This window comes from Neolamprologus multifasciatus, chromosome 23 (assembly GCF_963576455.1).
Source record: "Neolamprologus multifasciatus chromosome 23, fNeoMul1.2, whole genome shotgun sequence".
NCBI lineage: Eukaryota > Metazoa > Chordata > Actinopteri > Cichliformes > Cichlidae > Neolamprologus > Neolamprologus multifasciatus.
This window is the reverse complement of record NC_140460.1, coordinates 1,962,427-1,978,774: the sequence shown is the minus strand read 5'-3', so window position 1 is coordinate 1,978,774 and position 16,348 is coordinate 1,962,427. Positions and strand designations below refer to the sequence as shown.

The 16,348-nt window shown below is 42.0% G+C and overlaps 1 protein-coding gene across 3 annotated transcripts in view; it reads right to left on the bottom strand.

Moving 5' to 3' along the window:
• ttc39a (tetratricopeptide repeat domain 39A) overlaps nt 1–15,814 on the bottom strand; it is a 35,032-nt gene extending 19,218 nt beyond the window's left edge. The window contains exons 1-5 of one of the 3 annotated variants that reach the window (XM_085151291.1): nt 15,523–15,813; nt 14,312–14,362; nt 14,110–14,160; nt 13,783–13,836; nt 3,634–3,738 (exon numbers count right to left, since the gene is read on the bottom strand). In XM_085151291.1, coding sequence (XP_085007417.1) covers nt 3,634–3,738; nt 13,783–13,836; nt 14,110–14,160; nt 14,312–14,362; nt 15,523–15,575 — 314 coding nt within the window. In that variant the 5' untranslated portion in view covers nt 15,576–15,813. Of the gene's footprint in view, nt 1–3,633; nt 3,739–9,360; nt 13,837–14,109; nt 14,161–14,311; nt 14,363–15,522 lie in introns of those variants that run through there. The other 2 variants (XM_085151292.1, XM_085151294.1) reach the window with 2 other exon arrangements.
• Between the last annotated feature and the right edge of the window lie 534 nt (nt 15,815–16,348).

The following is a 16,348-nucleotide window of genomic DNA, read 5'->3' as shown; positions in this document are numbered from 1 at the left end:
AAACATCCCCGCTGATGTGTCCAGATGCATTAAAATGATATACAGCATGCTGAAAGCCCAACAGCTGTCATTTCCTCTCATAAAAGCTTTTTCTGAGGAGAAAATGAGGTTGTGGGTGTTATTGGGTTGTGTACAAAGCAAACAAAATATTTAAAAAATCAGTTTAATTGCAGTTCTGCATGTAAATGGAGTAGAGCCGGCTGCACAGGGAGAAACCTTTGAGGCAGAAATCAGGACACCAACAGGAGTGTGAGGTTTTAGATTTATCCACATCGTCAGCACGGTTAGAATATTTCCCAAATCCAAGTTTAAATAACAAACACCAGGAAAGACAGATAAAAAATAATAATGTAAAAAACAAAGAGTGTGAGTTCATTCACTCTTAATCAGAGATGGGCAGATGGGCTTAATCAGAGATGGGCAGTAACGCGTTACTTTTAACGCGTTACTGCCCATCTCTGACGCGTTACTTTTAACGCGTTACTGTAATCCGATTACTTTTTTCAAGTAACGAGTAAAGTAAGGGATTACTATTGCAAAATTAGATTACCGTTACTTTCCCGTAGGAACGCTGCGTTACTGCGTTACTAAAACCGTGATTTTTTGCGAGAATGTCTCATGACAGTGACGTAAGCGAGTGCGACGTTCGTGACAACAGCTGTGTGCAGATCAACAATGGATCATATATCGAGTGCAGAGAGAGTATGAGCGTGCAGCGTTTAAAGCGTGGAAGTACTGACCTTACTTTGAGTTTGATTCCATAAAAAGTGACAAAAACATTAGTGTCCGTTGTGCGTGGGAAGAAAACTTCTTTTTACAGCGAAAAAACCCCTAAACTTCCAAACAAGCACCGAGTAGCTACGACGTAATGGGAAACTCACAGAGAAACTCACGGATTCTTCCACTGACCGCTGCACACCTGCACCAGGGTAACCCTCCGCCTACCCCACTCCTGCTTTACAGGTGAAAATAGAGCAACAGGACCGCTAGTCTTTGACTTTATTTATGTTCTGCTGTGTTTTACTTGCATCTATTTGAAAGACTGAGTGTAAACACAAAAAATATTTTATTTTATGTGCTGGAATGTGCAGAAAATAGGTTTAAATGTTAAACTAATTTCTTCCAGTCAGAGAATGTTGCATATAATTAAATTTTTGCTTGATGCATAAAGTTAAAAGATTAAAACTAATAAAACAAGTTTTAAAAAGAGACTTTTCCATTTGATTACATTTTGTATGATGATTATGTAGAAAAAGTAGAATTGGGCTGAAAGATCTATCACTTTATCACCTATTCAGGTTGTAAATCGTGTTTTTAAAAAGTAACTAAGTAACTAAGTAATTAATTACTTTTGAAAATAATTAGTAAAGTAACAGGATTACTTTTTGGGGGAAGTAAGCAGTAATTAGTTACTGATTACGTTTTTCAAGTAACTTGACCAACACTGCTCTTAATGTCGTCACACACTGAAAAAACATGTCTCTCAGCAACAACACCACACACCGGTTTACTGTTTCAAAACTACAAACGCAAAGTCAGGGCTAATAGGAAGCTATTGTTTGATGCTGGGCAGCACTGGAAAGAAGAAACTGGGCTGAGGAGCGGCCCACAGTCCCAGAGGACAGATACAAGCAGCGGCACGATAAAGGTGCTGATAACACGCCGTGGACACAGAGTAACACGATGACTCGGTGTTGGACTACAAACCTGGAGGTAGCGTTTCTACGTGCTGTGTTATGTTAATGTAACTTAAAGCAGCACATGGTTCATATAACCTGTTCATGTAAACACAACAGAAACAGCAATTAAAGTTTATTGGCTTTAATGTATCTTGTCTATTAAGACTTTGACACCTTATTTCTTACATCTATTATAGTTTTAATTCTCTATTTTATCTTATTTAACTTTAGATTCGATTTACTTGCCCACTGTGGGTCATTGTGCCCACTGTGGGTCATTGCAATGCGGTGTTTGTCCTGCACTTAACGAAGAACCGACAAGAAGCTTGACTTTAACTGCAGTACGATGGTTCCAGCTGTCATTGATTCAGGACTCAAAAACATCATCTTACACACTTTATTTTCCAAGCATGTTATGGCTCTGGCAGAGCCTGCTGTGATTTGTCCCAGTTGCTGTGTCATGTTGTCTCTCCAGCTTCAGGTGCCGCACTTTTGTACAGCCAACTCTTCTCAGCAACCGGGTCAGAGCACAGAGGACAGCTCCAGACTCAGGCAGCATGTCTGGTTTTATATGCTGTGGCTGCTGAATGTGGGACCTCTGTGGTGCTTTGGGTGATTCGGCCTTTTTAACTTATTATTTTTACCTGATCAACTTCAGAGTTTTATTATGTTTCTCTTTTGATGGTGATTGTGGTCTGTCCGTCTCTTTTAGTTAAACTGTTCGAAGAAACCTTCGCTTTAGTTGCCTCCTTGTCAGTCTGCCCCAGGACAGCTGTGGCTACAACTGTAGCTGCCTCCACCAGTGTGTGAATGGGTGGATGACTGGGTGTGTAAAGCGCTTTGGGGTCCTTAGGGAGGACTAGTAAAAGCGCTATACAAATACAGGCCATTTACCATTTATAGGCCATTTGTCTCCTTTTTCAAACCCGACACTTTTTGTTGTTTCCCCACATAATTGGACCTTCATGGAAACATAAAAACACATTAAAAAGCTCCTTCTAATTGTGCAGCCATCTTCAAAGGCTGAATAGTGAATTTATCTTCAATATCTAAGTGTCCTCTTAATTAGAGAAACTGCACTGATCCTGCCACTGGGAAGAATTTAAAGCAGTGAGTGCTCTGAATGCTCAAAACAAATAAAGCGCAGCTTCTTAATTCTTAAACTTTTATTGGACATTTAATTAAATCTAATTCATTTAAAGACGGCTTTAGATTTTATTGTAAAAAACCTAACAGCAATCATGGCATGTAATTCAATTAAAAAGTGATTATCATGGGAACATTTTCAGAAAACTGTGAGAAGGGTGACAAAGCTAAAAGCTCCAGGTCGTGACACGTCCACAGTGAGAGACACAAACTACTAACAGACACCTGCAACATTAGGGGACGACTGTCTAAAAGTCCTCCAAGTCACCAAAGATCCAAGAAGATCCAAGAAAAACATCCAAGGAACTGCAGCAGGGTTAAAATAGAAGAGCGGCGAGGTGAAATCACCGCAGAGCTAAAAAACTATTAGGAATCCTCTGAATGATGCCTTAACTCACATTTATGGCCTTCATATCTTTTGAAAAACTATTAGGAATTCTGAGTTCTCATGAGTAAGAAGCGTAAATGTTTGGGAGAGGGTCATCATCATCCAAAAAGACGGACGCTCATAAAAAAACATGGTCAAGGTTTCAAATAATGAGGCAAAAGCTCAGATTTTGGACTGCTGTCAGTCTGAACAGAAGCTCCGCCCACCTGCTGTTCAAACCCTCTGTTTGAGGAGGGAGCCAATCAGCAGACAGTTGTCTTAAGGGAAAAGGAACTAAAACATAACTTGTTTCAGATAAAGGCCCAATATCAGATAAATAAGAATTATTTTGAACCGTGAAAGTTACTGAGAACACTCGAAAGGTCAAAGCCCGGCGAGAACAGCACCCGTAGCAGGTCGTTACGCAGGTGGTGCTCCTACCTGCATCTGAGCCGTGCCTGCGCCTCCTCAAAGTCGTTTCTGAGGAACAGATCCAGGGCGGCCATACAGTCCTCGAGAGCCAGCGTCAGGTCTGACCGCGAGCAGCTGCAGAAACAAAACAAACATGCTGAAAATACGTCATCGTCAAGTCCAAACACAAGGATGTAGCTGTGATCAAAGTGTACACAAAACAAGCCTGTGTCATATAAGGCAACCCTAAAAAGTGTTTGTGTCTTTAACTGGGCCCCGAGTATAAAAACACAATCTAAAAAACTCATTTTGTCCTGACTCTTAACATATTCATACGTTATTAAATTCTCTGCACTCCTGCGAGACACAAACCAGAAGATGAACACAGAGTGAGCCAGACGAGCAAACCAGCTGGAGGGAGCGCTTGTGGCGGGGCGTGAGGAGGCGGACGCACCTGCACGGCACCGCAGGCCACGCCCCGCCACAGTGCTCTTTGCTGTTACTGCTGCTGCTATTTGCATTGCAGACATAATCGTACATTTAGACAAGGACAAGCTCCGGGAGCAGTTTCTGAATCTTTTATTAAAGATAAAGAACAGATGCGCTTCGTGGCTTAAAAAAGATCACGTCACCTTGTATTCATCACACGACCCACATGAGGGTCACGTGACGGGCGTGTGTACGACCTGGAGTCGTCCATCTTTGATTTGACCCGCTGTAGCCATGAAACTTTAAATGTATGTTCAGTTTTGGGAAGGTTACTTTTAAAATGTATTCCACTACAGATTACAGATTACATGCCCCAAAATGTATTCTGTAACGTATTCCGTTACGTTACTCAATGAGAGTAACGTATTCTGAATACTTTGGATTACTTAATATATTATCATGCTGTTTACAACTACATGAATGTACTATTGCTGTGATTTATTACTGTTACTGAAGGTCCGCGGCTCCGAACCGTAGTAAAGGGACCTCTGGCTAATATGTCGGGTTCGTGTTGGGCTCGTAGCCAAAAACTAGCTTTACTTTGTTGTCTGGGTCACTTTGCTAGCAGAGACAGAGAGAGGCGTTGAAAGGCTGCTCCAACAGAACTTATTGTTTCAGAGGAAAACACGAACACGGTGTACAGTCGAGTCTTAATAGCTTACTTACAACTGGGCTCGTCAGGCTCTCTCCTTGGCTGCAGTGGTTATTATTATATTTACATGCTTCCAGCTCCCGTTTCTGCTCGATGACAGCTCGTACTTTTCCTTTTTCTCCCTCCCTCGCTCACAGACACATAACGGGTATGGCAGTCCATTCTCCCTGCAGCACGGACTACACTGCCCATGATGCTACATTCTTTAGAGGTATACCTGTAGCATTCTGCCTATTAGCTTAGCACAACAACAACAGGCGCTCTCTCACCCAGGAAACACGCAGAGAGAGAGCGTCACCCTGTAACCATGGCAACCGTAACGCTGCTGCCTGGAACAACAGAACGTAGCTGTCAAACAAAACCCAAACAGTCCTGACCCGCCACAATATGAAACAGGGAAGTACCGCCGTGTAATCCATTTATTTCAACAAAGTAACTGTATTCTAAATACCACCTTTTTAAACGGTAACTGTAACGGAATACAGTTACTCATATTTTGTGTTTTAAATACGTCGGTACATGTATTCCGTTACTCCCCAACACTGCGTATGTTTCACTTGTTAAACTCGGGGAGAAAACAGCAGCCAGAATGTGAAAAACTCATCAACGACGGGCAGATTAAACAGAGAGAAGCTAAGCTGATGGAAATTCTAGAATAGGAGTTACGTTACAGTAATGCCAAAACGCTGATTCATTAACTTTGGATTGTTGCTTGTTTGCTGTGTAATTACTTTTTATTACATTTACTGGATTTTGGACTAAAGGACGTCAATCTCTGCCATGAAATACACACTATTGACTATTGATATTATTATTATTATTATTATTATTATTATTACTATTAACTATTGATTTTTTTTACATTAAGTATTAGCTAATTAGCTTAATGTAATGAACCTTAAGGCCACTTTATGCCGATCACACATACACACAAGTATAACAGATTTTATTTCTCTTACATCTCTTCATCGGCTTGCTATGAAATATTTAATTTCATTTAAAATCCTTTTCCATACATACGCTTCTACGCGTACAACAGGATGTAAAACATTCAGCCATCAGGTTTGTCTCAGGAAACCATCCCGACTTTTTAATATTAGCCTTAAAACGTTCTTTTGTGATAGAGCTTACAGTTAAAGATGGATCAGGTGAGCCTTAGTTATGCTTCTATAACCTGTACCAGGACCCCCCCCCCCCCTTACTATGTATCTACAAAGGGTTACATGGTTGTTTCCAAAGAATTTAAAGTCCATCATTCTGCAGTGAGAAAAATCATCCCGAGAGGAAACCCCCCCGAGCAAATTCACCCCCAAGGTCAAAGAAACTGCAAAGACACCCAAGAGCTATATTAGCATGTTAAATGTCATGACAGTATGATTAGAAAACGACTCAACAAGTGTGACTTGTTTGGAAGGGTTTCCAGGAGAAAGCATCTTCTGTCTAAAAACAAATTATGACAGAACTTGTGGAACGATGCTCTCAGATTCGACCAAAATGCAGATGTTTTACCAAAACGCACCCACAGCACATGGGTGGAGGGGAGAGGATTGGGGCTTGTTTTGCAGCCACGGGACCCCGGCACCTTGAGTAAAATCTAAAAACGCTTGAATAAAAAATTATTCAAGAGTCAAATGTGAAGTCAAGCTTGGTCAAAACAGAGTCAAACAGACAGCGATCCCGAGCAGAGCAGCAAATCTGCAACAGAATAACTGGGGGGAAATCAAGGTGCTGCACTGGGCCAAAGTCCAGACCCCACCCTCATTAAAATGCTGTGGTGGGAGTTTAGGAGAGCTGGGTGAAAATGAATGCATGAGAGAGGCTGATACATTTAGACAGGACACGATGCTATAAGCATTTCTACAAGTTGGGATGTTCTTAGATAAATAAATAAATCACAACCTGGTCTGAACAAGTTTTTTTATTATATCCTGATACGTACAAACTTCAAATTGAAAGAGTGTGTACTCCATTTTTATTGCGTGACATGACCTCGCTGTCTGCTCTCCCGTATTTTGTGCTTTGTCTTGATTGTGGTTTCTTGTGTCTTTCTGTGGTCTTGATTCCCCCCCTCGGCCCCACCCAGTCTGGACAGATGGCTGCCCTCCCAGCGGGTTTTTATGTAGGAAAAGGCGAGTTTCTTTCTTGGATTACTGGCTTTTTCTCTATAACACCGTTAGCTCTTTACCTTACAACATAACGTCCCTGAGGGCAACTATCATTCCCATTTAAGTGCAGGAACACTCTGCCAGTATTACCCGTTCAGCCCATGTCAGCATTAGACAGCTGCAGAGGAATAAAAGAGTCCAACTGAGCACTGAGGAAACGCAGCTACAGCTAACGTGTCTAACACATTCCTGCCCATTAGAAACACAAAGAAGCCATAAACGCACTTCATACATACCACCAGCAGCATGATAGAAAGAAGCACACATACTGCTGCAGCTCTGCTAATGACATGCGGGTGACTGCTGTGTTCACCATATGACCGGCAGGCAGCTGAGCCCTGCTAACAGAAACAGCTCCTCTCACTGCTGCACATACTGGTCCGTCTGTGTAAAACTCAGGCGACTTTAAGAAATGCTCTTTGTTGTCAGCAACAATACACACACACAGACACACACACACACTGACGAAATAATGCAACCGAAGCTATAAACAGCATTATATAAACATTAGCAATTAGCATACAATGATTAACTTATTTTACCATTGGCTATTTTCTAATTGAGTGTCCACAGATGATACTTTAATATGAAGATCAATAATAAAATCCAAGAGCAGCACATTGTGCGCACATTTATGTTGTTAATCCTGCAGAGTCACATGTCTTCCACCAGTGGCCACTGAGTGAATCCAACCAGTCCAACCAGAGCTGTTGGTACAGTCCATACCGGTTTTCTGTGCGAGTAAAGGTGCAGCGACTACAGAGTATCCAACCCCGTAAGCCACAGACTCAATATTCTCACCTGCAAAAATCCCCAGATGTAGGCAGGAACAGATGAAAACACTGAAATACAATAAACCTGCAGCTCACTAATCCAGAGTGAAGACTGAAAACTCAAATACTGACAGATGCTTCAGTGCTTCTGCATTAAAGAGAGAATAACACACATATTACACTGAAACAGTGACGCTGACTGTACTTAACCTGCAAGAAGTGCAACATTAATTTTAGTCACAGTAATACCCTGTAACCTCTCGGTCAAAGTCCCACCTTTAAAATATAACTAGGGCCCAGATCAGAGTTTAAACGACAGAATTAAGAGATGCTAATACTTACACCAAATGTACAGCTTAGCCAAACATTTATTGTAACCTTACCCTAAATCTTTACTCGAGGCATGTTTAGTTATTATTTTAGATTTTAGAAAGTTGCTTTATATTGACAGTCCCCTATGAGCAAGCACTTGGTGACGGTAGGATGGAAAAAACTCCAGCACTTCCAGGTTGAGGGAGGAGGGGGCATCTGCCACGACCGGTCAGGAGGGTGAGGGGGAAGAGAGGAGAAAAAGGGAGAGCATAGGGAGACGGGACAAAACACTGACTATAGAAAATTTAATAGCATCCAGAAATGGAAAGATACAAGCATCACGGGATGCAGCCTGAGCCGATTGCAGCATAACTACAGGGATGGTTCAGAGTCACCTGATCCAGCTCCAACTATAAGCCACAGTAACAAAGGAAGTTTTAAACTTAAACTTAAACTAGTGGAGTCAAATTACCTGTTAGACTCAGACCACAATGATACTGAGGTAGATAAGGAATCATTAAAAACTGCAGTGTGTCAGCAGTGTGTCAGCAGTATTAAACAGACGCCTTACGCAGCAGGTTTGTGTGCATGTTACATAAAAGAGGGCTGATTTTAATAATAAACCACATTTTTTGTGTTACTGGATTCTTGTTGTTCAGATTTTTTAGATAAAGGCTGAAACCTGTGTCTGCAAAGCTGAGGACAGCAAAGCATCAGTGGATATATCGTTTCCTTATAGGTGGAAACCGACTCAACTGGTACCGGCTGACTGGAAAACGAGATTTTGGCACCTTAAACGCAATCTGAGAAGAAGAAAAATAAAGGAAATGGACTGTGTGAAGGAAAGAAAAGGCAGAAAGAGGAGAGTGTGCGAGGTTCAGGCTGTGCATGCCACGCATCGTCCAAATAATTTAATTAGGTTCAAGTCAGCAAGTCTCAAATTCTGCGTTGATTTCTCCAGAGAGCAAATTACACAATGATGATCATTATCAGGCAAAGACACGCACACACACACACACACACCACTGCATGTGCTGATGCAAACCAATAAGTGCACACAACCACGCACACACCCTTTCCTGGAGTGACAAAGCATTAGTTTTATCAACTGTGTGTCAGAGAGCTTTCAGCACATCGGACAGGCTGGTATAACATGTTCAAAGGCCTTGTTACGGCAGCCGGGAAACAAAAGAAGCGAGCAGCTCCGACAATAAATCGAGCGAGTTTGTCCACATGCCTGAGAGACAGGAGTGGAAAACACAAACAACACATGAGAATGGAAACACGGCAGGAAAAGTGACATTTGCAGAGCGTCTCGCACTCTCACGACTGAACGAGAAACACACGTCACATGAGCGCATCTTACCCGTTCGACAGAGTCTCTTCCTCCTCTGACATTTTCATCTGGCAAAGTGTGTGTGTGTGTCCGGAAGAGACGCAGAGAAAGCGACTAAAGTAGGAGAAAGAAAATAGCAGAAGTGGCTGTGAGCCCGGGGCCTTTCCAGCAGTGCAGTGCGATGTTGTGCGTCTCTTTCTGTAGCAGCAGGAACAGCAGAAGGTTAGGCAGAGAGCGAGCGTGAGAGAGAGAGGTAGGGATGAATGAATGAGAGAGAAAACGAAGGAGGAACGAGAGGCAGGACGCAACAGCAGCCCTTAATAAGACTGGGATGACTATCACACACGGAGAGAAAGCCTGGCCCACCTCGTCCGATCATCACCCTCATGCTCCACACTGCAGTCTCCGCTCTGATTGGTTAATGCAAAATCAGGAGCGTGGCTGAAATGCCCACTTTCACAGTCAGGGGATTTTTCTGTGCAGTGAGGACACTTCCACAAACTAAACCCTGGAGGAGCAATGTGCTAAAAGCAGAAGTGTTCATAGTCACGAAGCCATTTTTCATCATAAAAAGACACAAACGCTTTCCACCACTGTAGGTGGGAAAGAAATGTGGCGTTCTGAGGCGCAGCTGGTCAGGGCTGCTGCAGAGGCTGCTCACTGCAGCGGGCGCACAGTCCAGAAATAGACGTCGATGCAGCGCAGCGGCTCCAAAATGTAGACGCACGAGAAATAATGTGAAATCGTGAATGGAGAACGGGAGCAGTGCCAGGACTTGCAGCTGTATATCACTGCGAACAGCCCATTGCCTGTCATCCATTAGATGTGAGTGAGTGTGAATGGGCGAGAGAGGGCCATAAACACGTCGGCTGTGGCGTCTCGACCCGCATCTTTAATAAGCAGTTAAAACTACTAAACAAGCAGCAGTAATCAGAGCTGTCAGGCTTTTGTTTACATTAAAGTCGAGGAGTTTAATCCCAGTTAGCTGTGCAGATTTACTTTCTTTTGTCTTAATTACTGAAACTACAAACAAGTCTGTGTCATAACATGATACCTCACCACTGCATACTCTCTTTGGACCACTTTTGTTAAGCACCGCCTCCTTTTTCTTTCATCCCACTGGCTGTGAAGCCGTGCCCAGATGATGCATTCACCAGTCAGCCACCGTGACCTTTGTGTAGTGTTTCCTGCATAATCGTGGGTGTTGTTCCCAGAGGAATCATGGGTAAACGGTGGGTTCGCCGTGACCACGCTTGAGCAAATATGCTTGATGAGTTTTCACCTGTGGCGCTGCACGCGAAGCCGAGGCTGACAGTCTTTGTCTTTGTTTCACGCATGACCCCAGCGTGTGCTCGGGTGTCTGTCAGTTTTTAATCTGCAACAGTGTGTTTGCTCTGAAACATCAAGATGCTAAATACATCATGTTTACTGTCACATTAGAAATGATGCAAAAGCAGCAAAATCTCACATCTGACTGGCTAAACCAAGGAGCAGTACTTCTACACTCAAGGTTTATTAAAGCAAATGTATTTTTAGTGAAACCGTTTTATTAGACAGCTAAGCGTTCATGCCACACGATCATATAACATATGCTAATTTGCTGTTTTTGCTTCCCTTCAAAGGTCTTACCGCGCAATCACAGCATGTTTATGAAGCCACATCTTTGCCCATTAATAAAGCACCACTCAGCCTGCTGTTATTTATAAGTTGCTTCCTTCCCAGAGGTGGAATGTAAAATACCCATAGCACCTATGTTTACGTACATGATTATCATTTTTATATTTAAATACTTTTTTTCCTGGTCCCAGGTTTTTAATGAGATTACTATGAGATGTAATAGAAATAGTCCTGATTCCTGGTTATTACTACAAACATTTCTACTACTGACTGGTTTTGCCTCAAAGGCGTAACTGTTCCCACATATTTAGCCCAGTTTCTGGCCCGTTATTATCCAGTTACATACACTTCAGTGTGTTTAGTCATAGCGCTTTTCTAGTCCCTAAGGACCCCAAAGCGCTTTACACAACCAGTCATCCACCCATTCACACACACATTCACACACTGGTGATGGCAGCTACATTGTAGCCACAGCCAGGGTGGCTGTGGCTACAATGTAGCTACTTTATCTGCTACCAGTATAACCACTGGTAGCAGATAATGTATTAATTAGTTCAGTAATTAAGTGTTACTAACTTGCTATTGCCATGCTCATGTTTCCACTAAAATACCCCACTATTACCATGTTATTACCGAGTTTAATAGAAAGGGCTACCAGGTTAAATAAAGTATTCTTCTGAAAGATTTTCCACTGATGATTTACTGAATTACTGACAAAACAAATGTGATATAAAAATTCATCTGATACATCTGCATCAGTTTGTTCCTGAACGCTGAAGGAAAATACTGACCGTTCAGATACTATAACAGCCACACATATTATTCCTCTCTTCAAAGTTTAACTGTGAACTTTAAAGCAACCGAGCTCCACAAAGATCAAGAGACAGCATAAAGCTTACACTCATGTGACCACGCTAAGGGCTTCGTACATATTACTGTTTTTGCTCCCATGAAAGCACAATCGCGAGGACAAAGCTCTCTCAGTGTCCGGCGCAGAAACAAGAGGAGAAAAAACATCTATCTTTATAGAGAGTAGTAAAAAGAAAAGCTTAATTGTTGCTTTCATCTCTCGTGTTTGCTGTGAGGAGATCAGAGGGTCATGGGTTTAAATTGAAGATAATTAGATTCTCATTGGCCTCCTCATGGTGCAAAAACACTCCTGCTCACTGCAAAAACACATTCGTTTACAAAGTTTTGGTTTTTCACTTTGATCAGCCAAACAGGTCATGACATTTAGCAGGTAGTGGGTTCCTATTGGCAGTGTTGGGAAGGTTGCTTTTAAAATGTATTCCATTACAGATTACATGCCCCAAAATGTATTCTGTAACGTATTCCGTTACGTTACTCAATGAGAGTAACGTATTCTGAATACTTTGGATTACTTAATATATTATCATGCTGTTTACAACTACATGAATGTACTATTGCTGTGATTTATTACTGTTACTGAAGGTCCGCGGCTCCGAACCGTAGTAAAGGGACCTCTGACTAATACGGTGGGTTCTGTGTCGGCTCGTAGCTGAAAACTAGCTTTACTTTGTTGTCTGGGTCACTTTGCTAGCAGAGACAGAGAGAGGCGTTGAAAGGCTGCTCCAACAGAACTTATTGTTTTTGGAGGAAAACACGAACACGGTGTACAGTCGAGTCTTAATAGCTTACTTACAACTGGGCTCGTCAGGCTCTCTTCTTGGCTGCAGTGGTTATTATTATATTTACATGCTTCCAGCTCCCGTTTTTGCTCGATGACAGCTCGTACTTTTCCTTTTTCTCCCTCCCTCGCTCACAGACACATAACGGGTATGGCAGTCCATTCTCCCTGCAGCACGGACTACACTGCCCATGATGCTACATTCTTTAGAGCTATACCGTTAGCATTCTGCCTATTAGCTTAGCACAACAGCAACAAAAAGGCCTCTCTCACCCAGGAAACACGCAGAGAGAGAGCGGCACCGTGTAACCATGGCAACCGTAGAACGTAGCTGTCAAACAAAACCCAAACAGTCCTGACCCGCCACAATATGAAACAGGGAAGTACCGCCGTGTAATCCATTTATTTCAACAAAGTAACTGTATTCTAAATGCCACCTTTTTAAACGGTAACTGTAACGGAATACAGTTACTCATATTTTGTATTTTAAATACGTAACGGCGGTACATGTATTCCGTTACTCCCCAACGCTGCCTATTGGCCACATCTATGCACCTGTCACATGACTGAGGAGTCCAGGCTGTCGCACACGGATGTGAATTTCGATGTGTGATGTCTCCGGGGTTTTTGAGGATCCGGTTTGCCAAAATCTAAGATTTCAGAGCCCACGGACATGTGATATAAAACAAATTAGAAGCAAATCAAATGTTTAAAGCTTTTACATACAAACAAATGTTGATTTATCAGCACATCTTAACACGTCTTCAATTAAAAACAGCAGATGTTCACTGAAATAAAACCTTTTAAAAAATATTTAGAAAACTAAAACTAGCTGCCAGTATTTTATAAATATCTAAAAACGTCCTCTCACTTATTTACGTGCTTCTGATCTTATCAGACAGACACACATTTCTTCTCCAGGCTCTGAACGCTCATCATAGTTTGAATAAGCAATGATTTCACGGTCACACTCAGGCATAACTAAAGTGCAGAGAGATGATGTTATTCTCAGGTTCCCTGTGTCTGAATTATTGATATCACAAGCAGCAGGAGAAGCTGCCCGTGAACTCCTGACGACTTTGTCACCTCAACACGTGCATCTTTGTGTCTCGATGGAACCAAACATTTCTGTAATCTAAGCCTCGGTTTTCGTGTATGATCTGAGAGAGCTCACAGGCCAGTCTTACCCATTCGATGGATCTGTTGACTCCAGACCATCTTTGTCGTCCGGTATCTGTAACCTGAAACACGGGAACAGAATCGGGGCTGTTTTAGAGAAAGGAGAGCAATCTCCAGGGATGAAAACCAGCTGAAAGACAAGCTGTTGTTTGAGGAACACGATCGTGAGAGAGAGAAATATGGACACCGATATACGAGGACACTCCCAGGCCACAATGACTCGCTGATTTCTACAGATATGAACTTGATGACTTTCAGGGAAACCTGTGTGAGACTGGGCTGATGTGGGAGCAAATAGTTTGTTAAATTACATTTGTGAACTTAAAGAAACTTACTTGAAGTCTGTGATGATGGAGTCCAGCTCGGGACTGTTTACATCTGACAACCTGAGATGAGAAATGCAGATGAGTCTGAGCGTAACCGCCTGCCAGAGTTGAACTTATTGTTATGCTGTAATCAGAGCCACGATTAGCAGCGGCTTTATGTTTTCTTTGTTCCTCACAGTACGAAAACATGACGTGCGCAGTGTCACCGTACCGGCTCGGGGAGTCCGGGCTGTCAGGTACGTCTTGTGGATTCATTCCATCCCTGTGAACAGGTCAAAGGTCAGCTTGGAAAAACCCCCACAAGACTGAATCTCAATAAGGTAAGAGGAGGATGTTAGCTGGGAACATCTGAGGAAAGAAGGGCTGCAGCGAGAACGTGAATTCTAACTTTTGAAATCCTCGATACTATTCCAGCACATGACCGAGTATTTTCTTCTTGTCAGCGTCCCAGCACGTTTCAAATTCATAATGAGAATTGTTAAATAAAACTGACACCATCAATATTCAAATATATATAAAATATATGTAAATAATGTGGAATGCATTCTGATTTACCTACACTTTACATACAGCCTGAAGTAGGCTGCTAATCAATATAAACATCATACAATCAACAGATGTCCTGTAAAAACTAAAGTTGTTTGTTTTGGAGTGAAATCGCTAAAATTGTCTGTTCTAGTTAGAACTTTATTTACACATGAATGTGTAACAAAACACAAGAGAGACCCAAGATAGGTGTTGGGCCCCTTCAGAACATCACAAACTACATGGATCATGATGATGGATCATATCAGTGGCTAAACACACGAAAGTGTTACATTATTAGACTTTTCGAAACAAAAAAGTATCAGATCCACTTCCCTCTTTGAGCCTTAAACAGCTGTAAAGTACCTGCAATGATCAGGTAGCTTGAAACCTTGCAAGTATTATAATGGGACACTGGATAATAAACATTTAGTAGGAGTTAAAATAGTTAACATAAAACTGAACCGTTTACATCAGCCTGTTAAATCTGACTTTCACTAACAGTAAAAAGCTCGCGTGGTCCTGACTGACACATCATGGTTGACTAACAGGACAAAGACTGACACACTTATAATAATAACAGAGAAGGAACACGACACCAAACATCTGCGGAGGTTTCTTCCGCCTCTTTATTAACTACAGAGACTCAAACACACCGGTGGTTTGCGTGGTTTATTAAAGGGTCCTGGAAATCTCGTGTTCACAGGCTCCAGTGTGCGCTAAACAATCTCAGCGCGATGACACGATAACCTCAGGCCAGCGCAGTCACGTGATGCCTTAGGTTTAAAAAAAGTGCGATTAAATCCCAGCAGCCGGCCTGACTTTGGAGACAGACAAGCACGGACACGGCCAACCAAGACGCGCCGTGATCTCCGGGAGCTTTTTTCTTCCACTCACCTTTTGCTGTCCTGTTTCTTCACGCTTCGCTTCCAGCTGTTCATAAAACTCATTCCACAGCGCGGGAGGACCAGCAGCGACCGGAGAGGTTTACACAGCGGCTCACACTCACGTCACACGGGAGCAAGTGGGAAGGGAAAGCGGCGGCTGCTGCGGCTGCTGCTGCGCGTCTTCCTCCTTCCTGACGTGGAAAGGTGCGCTGCTCATCAACGCAATAATGACTTTTATTTAAATGCAGAGGAATGCAGCCGCTCGCCCCGCGGTCCTAAAGCCGTCCGCGTTACGACGACGCTACAAACAAGGAAGTAAACACAGGCGAAAATAATATTCATAAATATGATCTTAAATGCCCAAAATACTAAAAGATATATATTTTTACAAAAAAATATATTTAAGCAAATAATGTTTATTATTTTTTATTAAAATAACTTTGTTTAAAAATAGATAAACGTTACATAGATTTTCTATAAAATTACAGAATTGCTTTGTATATTTTTTTAATTACCTAATTAATAAATTTTTATTTATTTGCCCAGCGTGTTTACAGAAATACTTGAAAGGTGTCAAAAACGTAAACACAGGTTTTTCATGAATACTAAAGGTGCTTATGACACTATAATTGTCTTTATAATATATTTACATCTAAATAAAAAAGAAATATCGTGATACTATAGTTAAATACTATAAACGAAATATATGCCCTTGTATTCAGAAATGAGGACATCAGAGGGACATCAGGTTGGGCAGTCTGGAGACTAAATCAATGAGGCTGAGATTATTTTGGATATGAGTAGAGGATGAATTGTGGATATATTGGGAAAGGAAG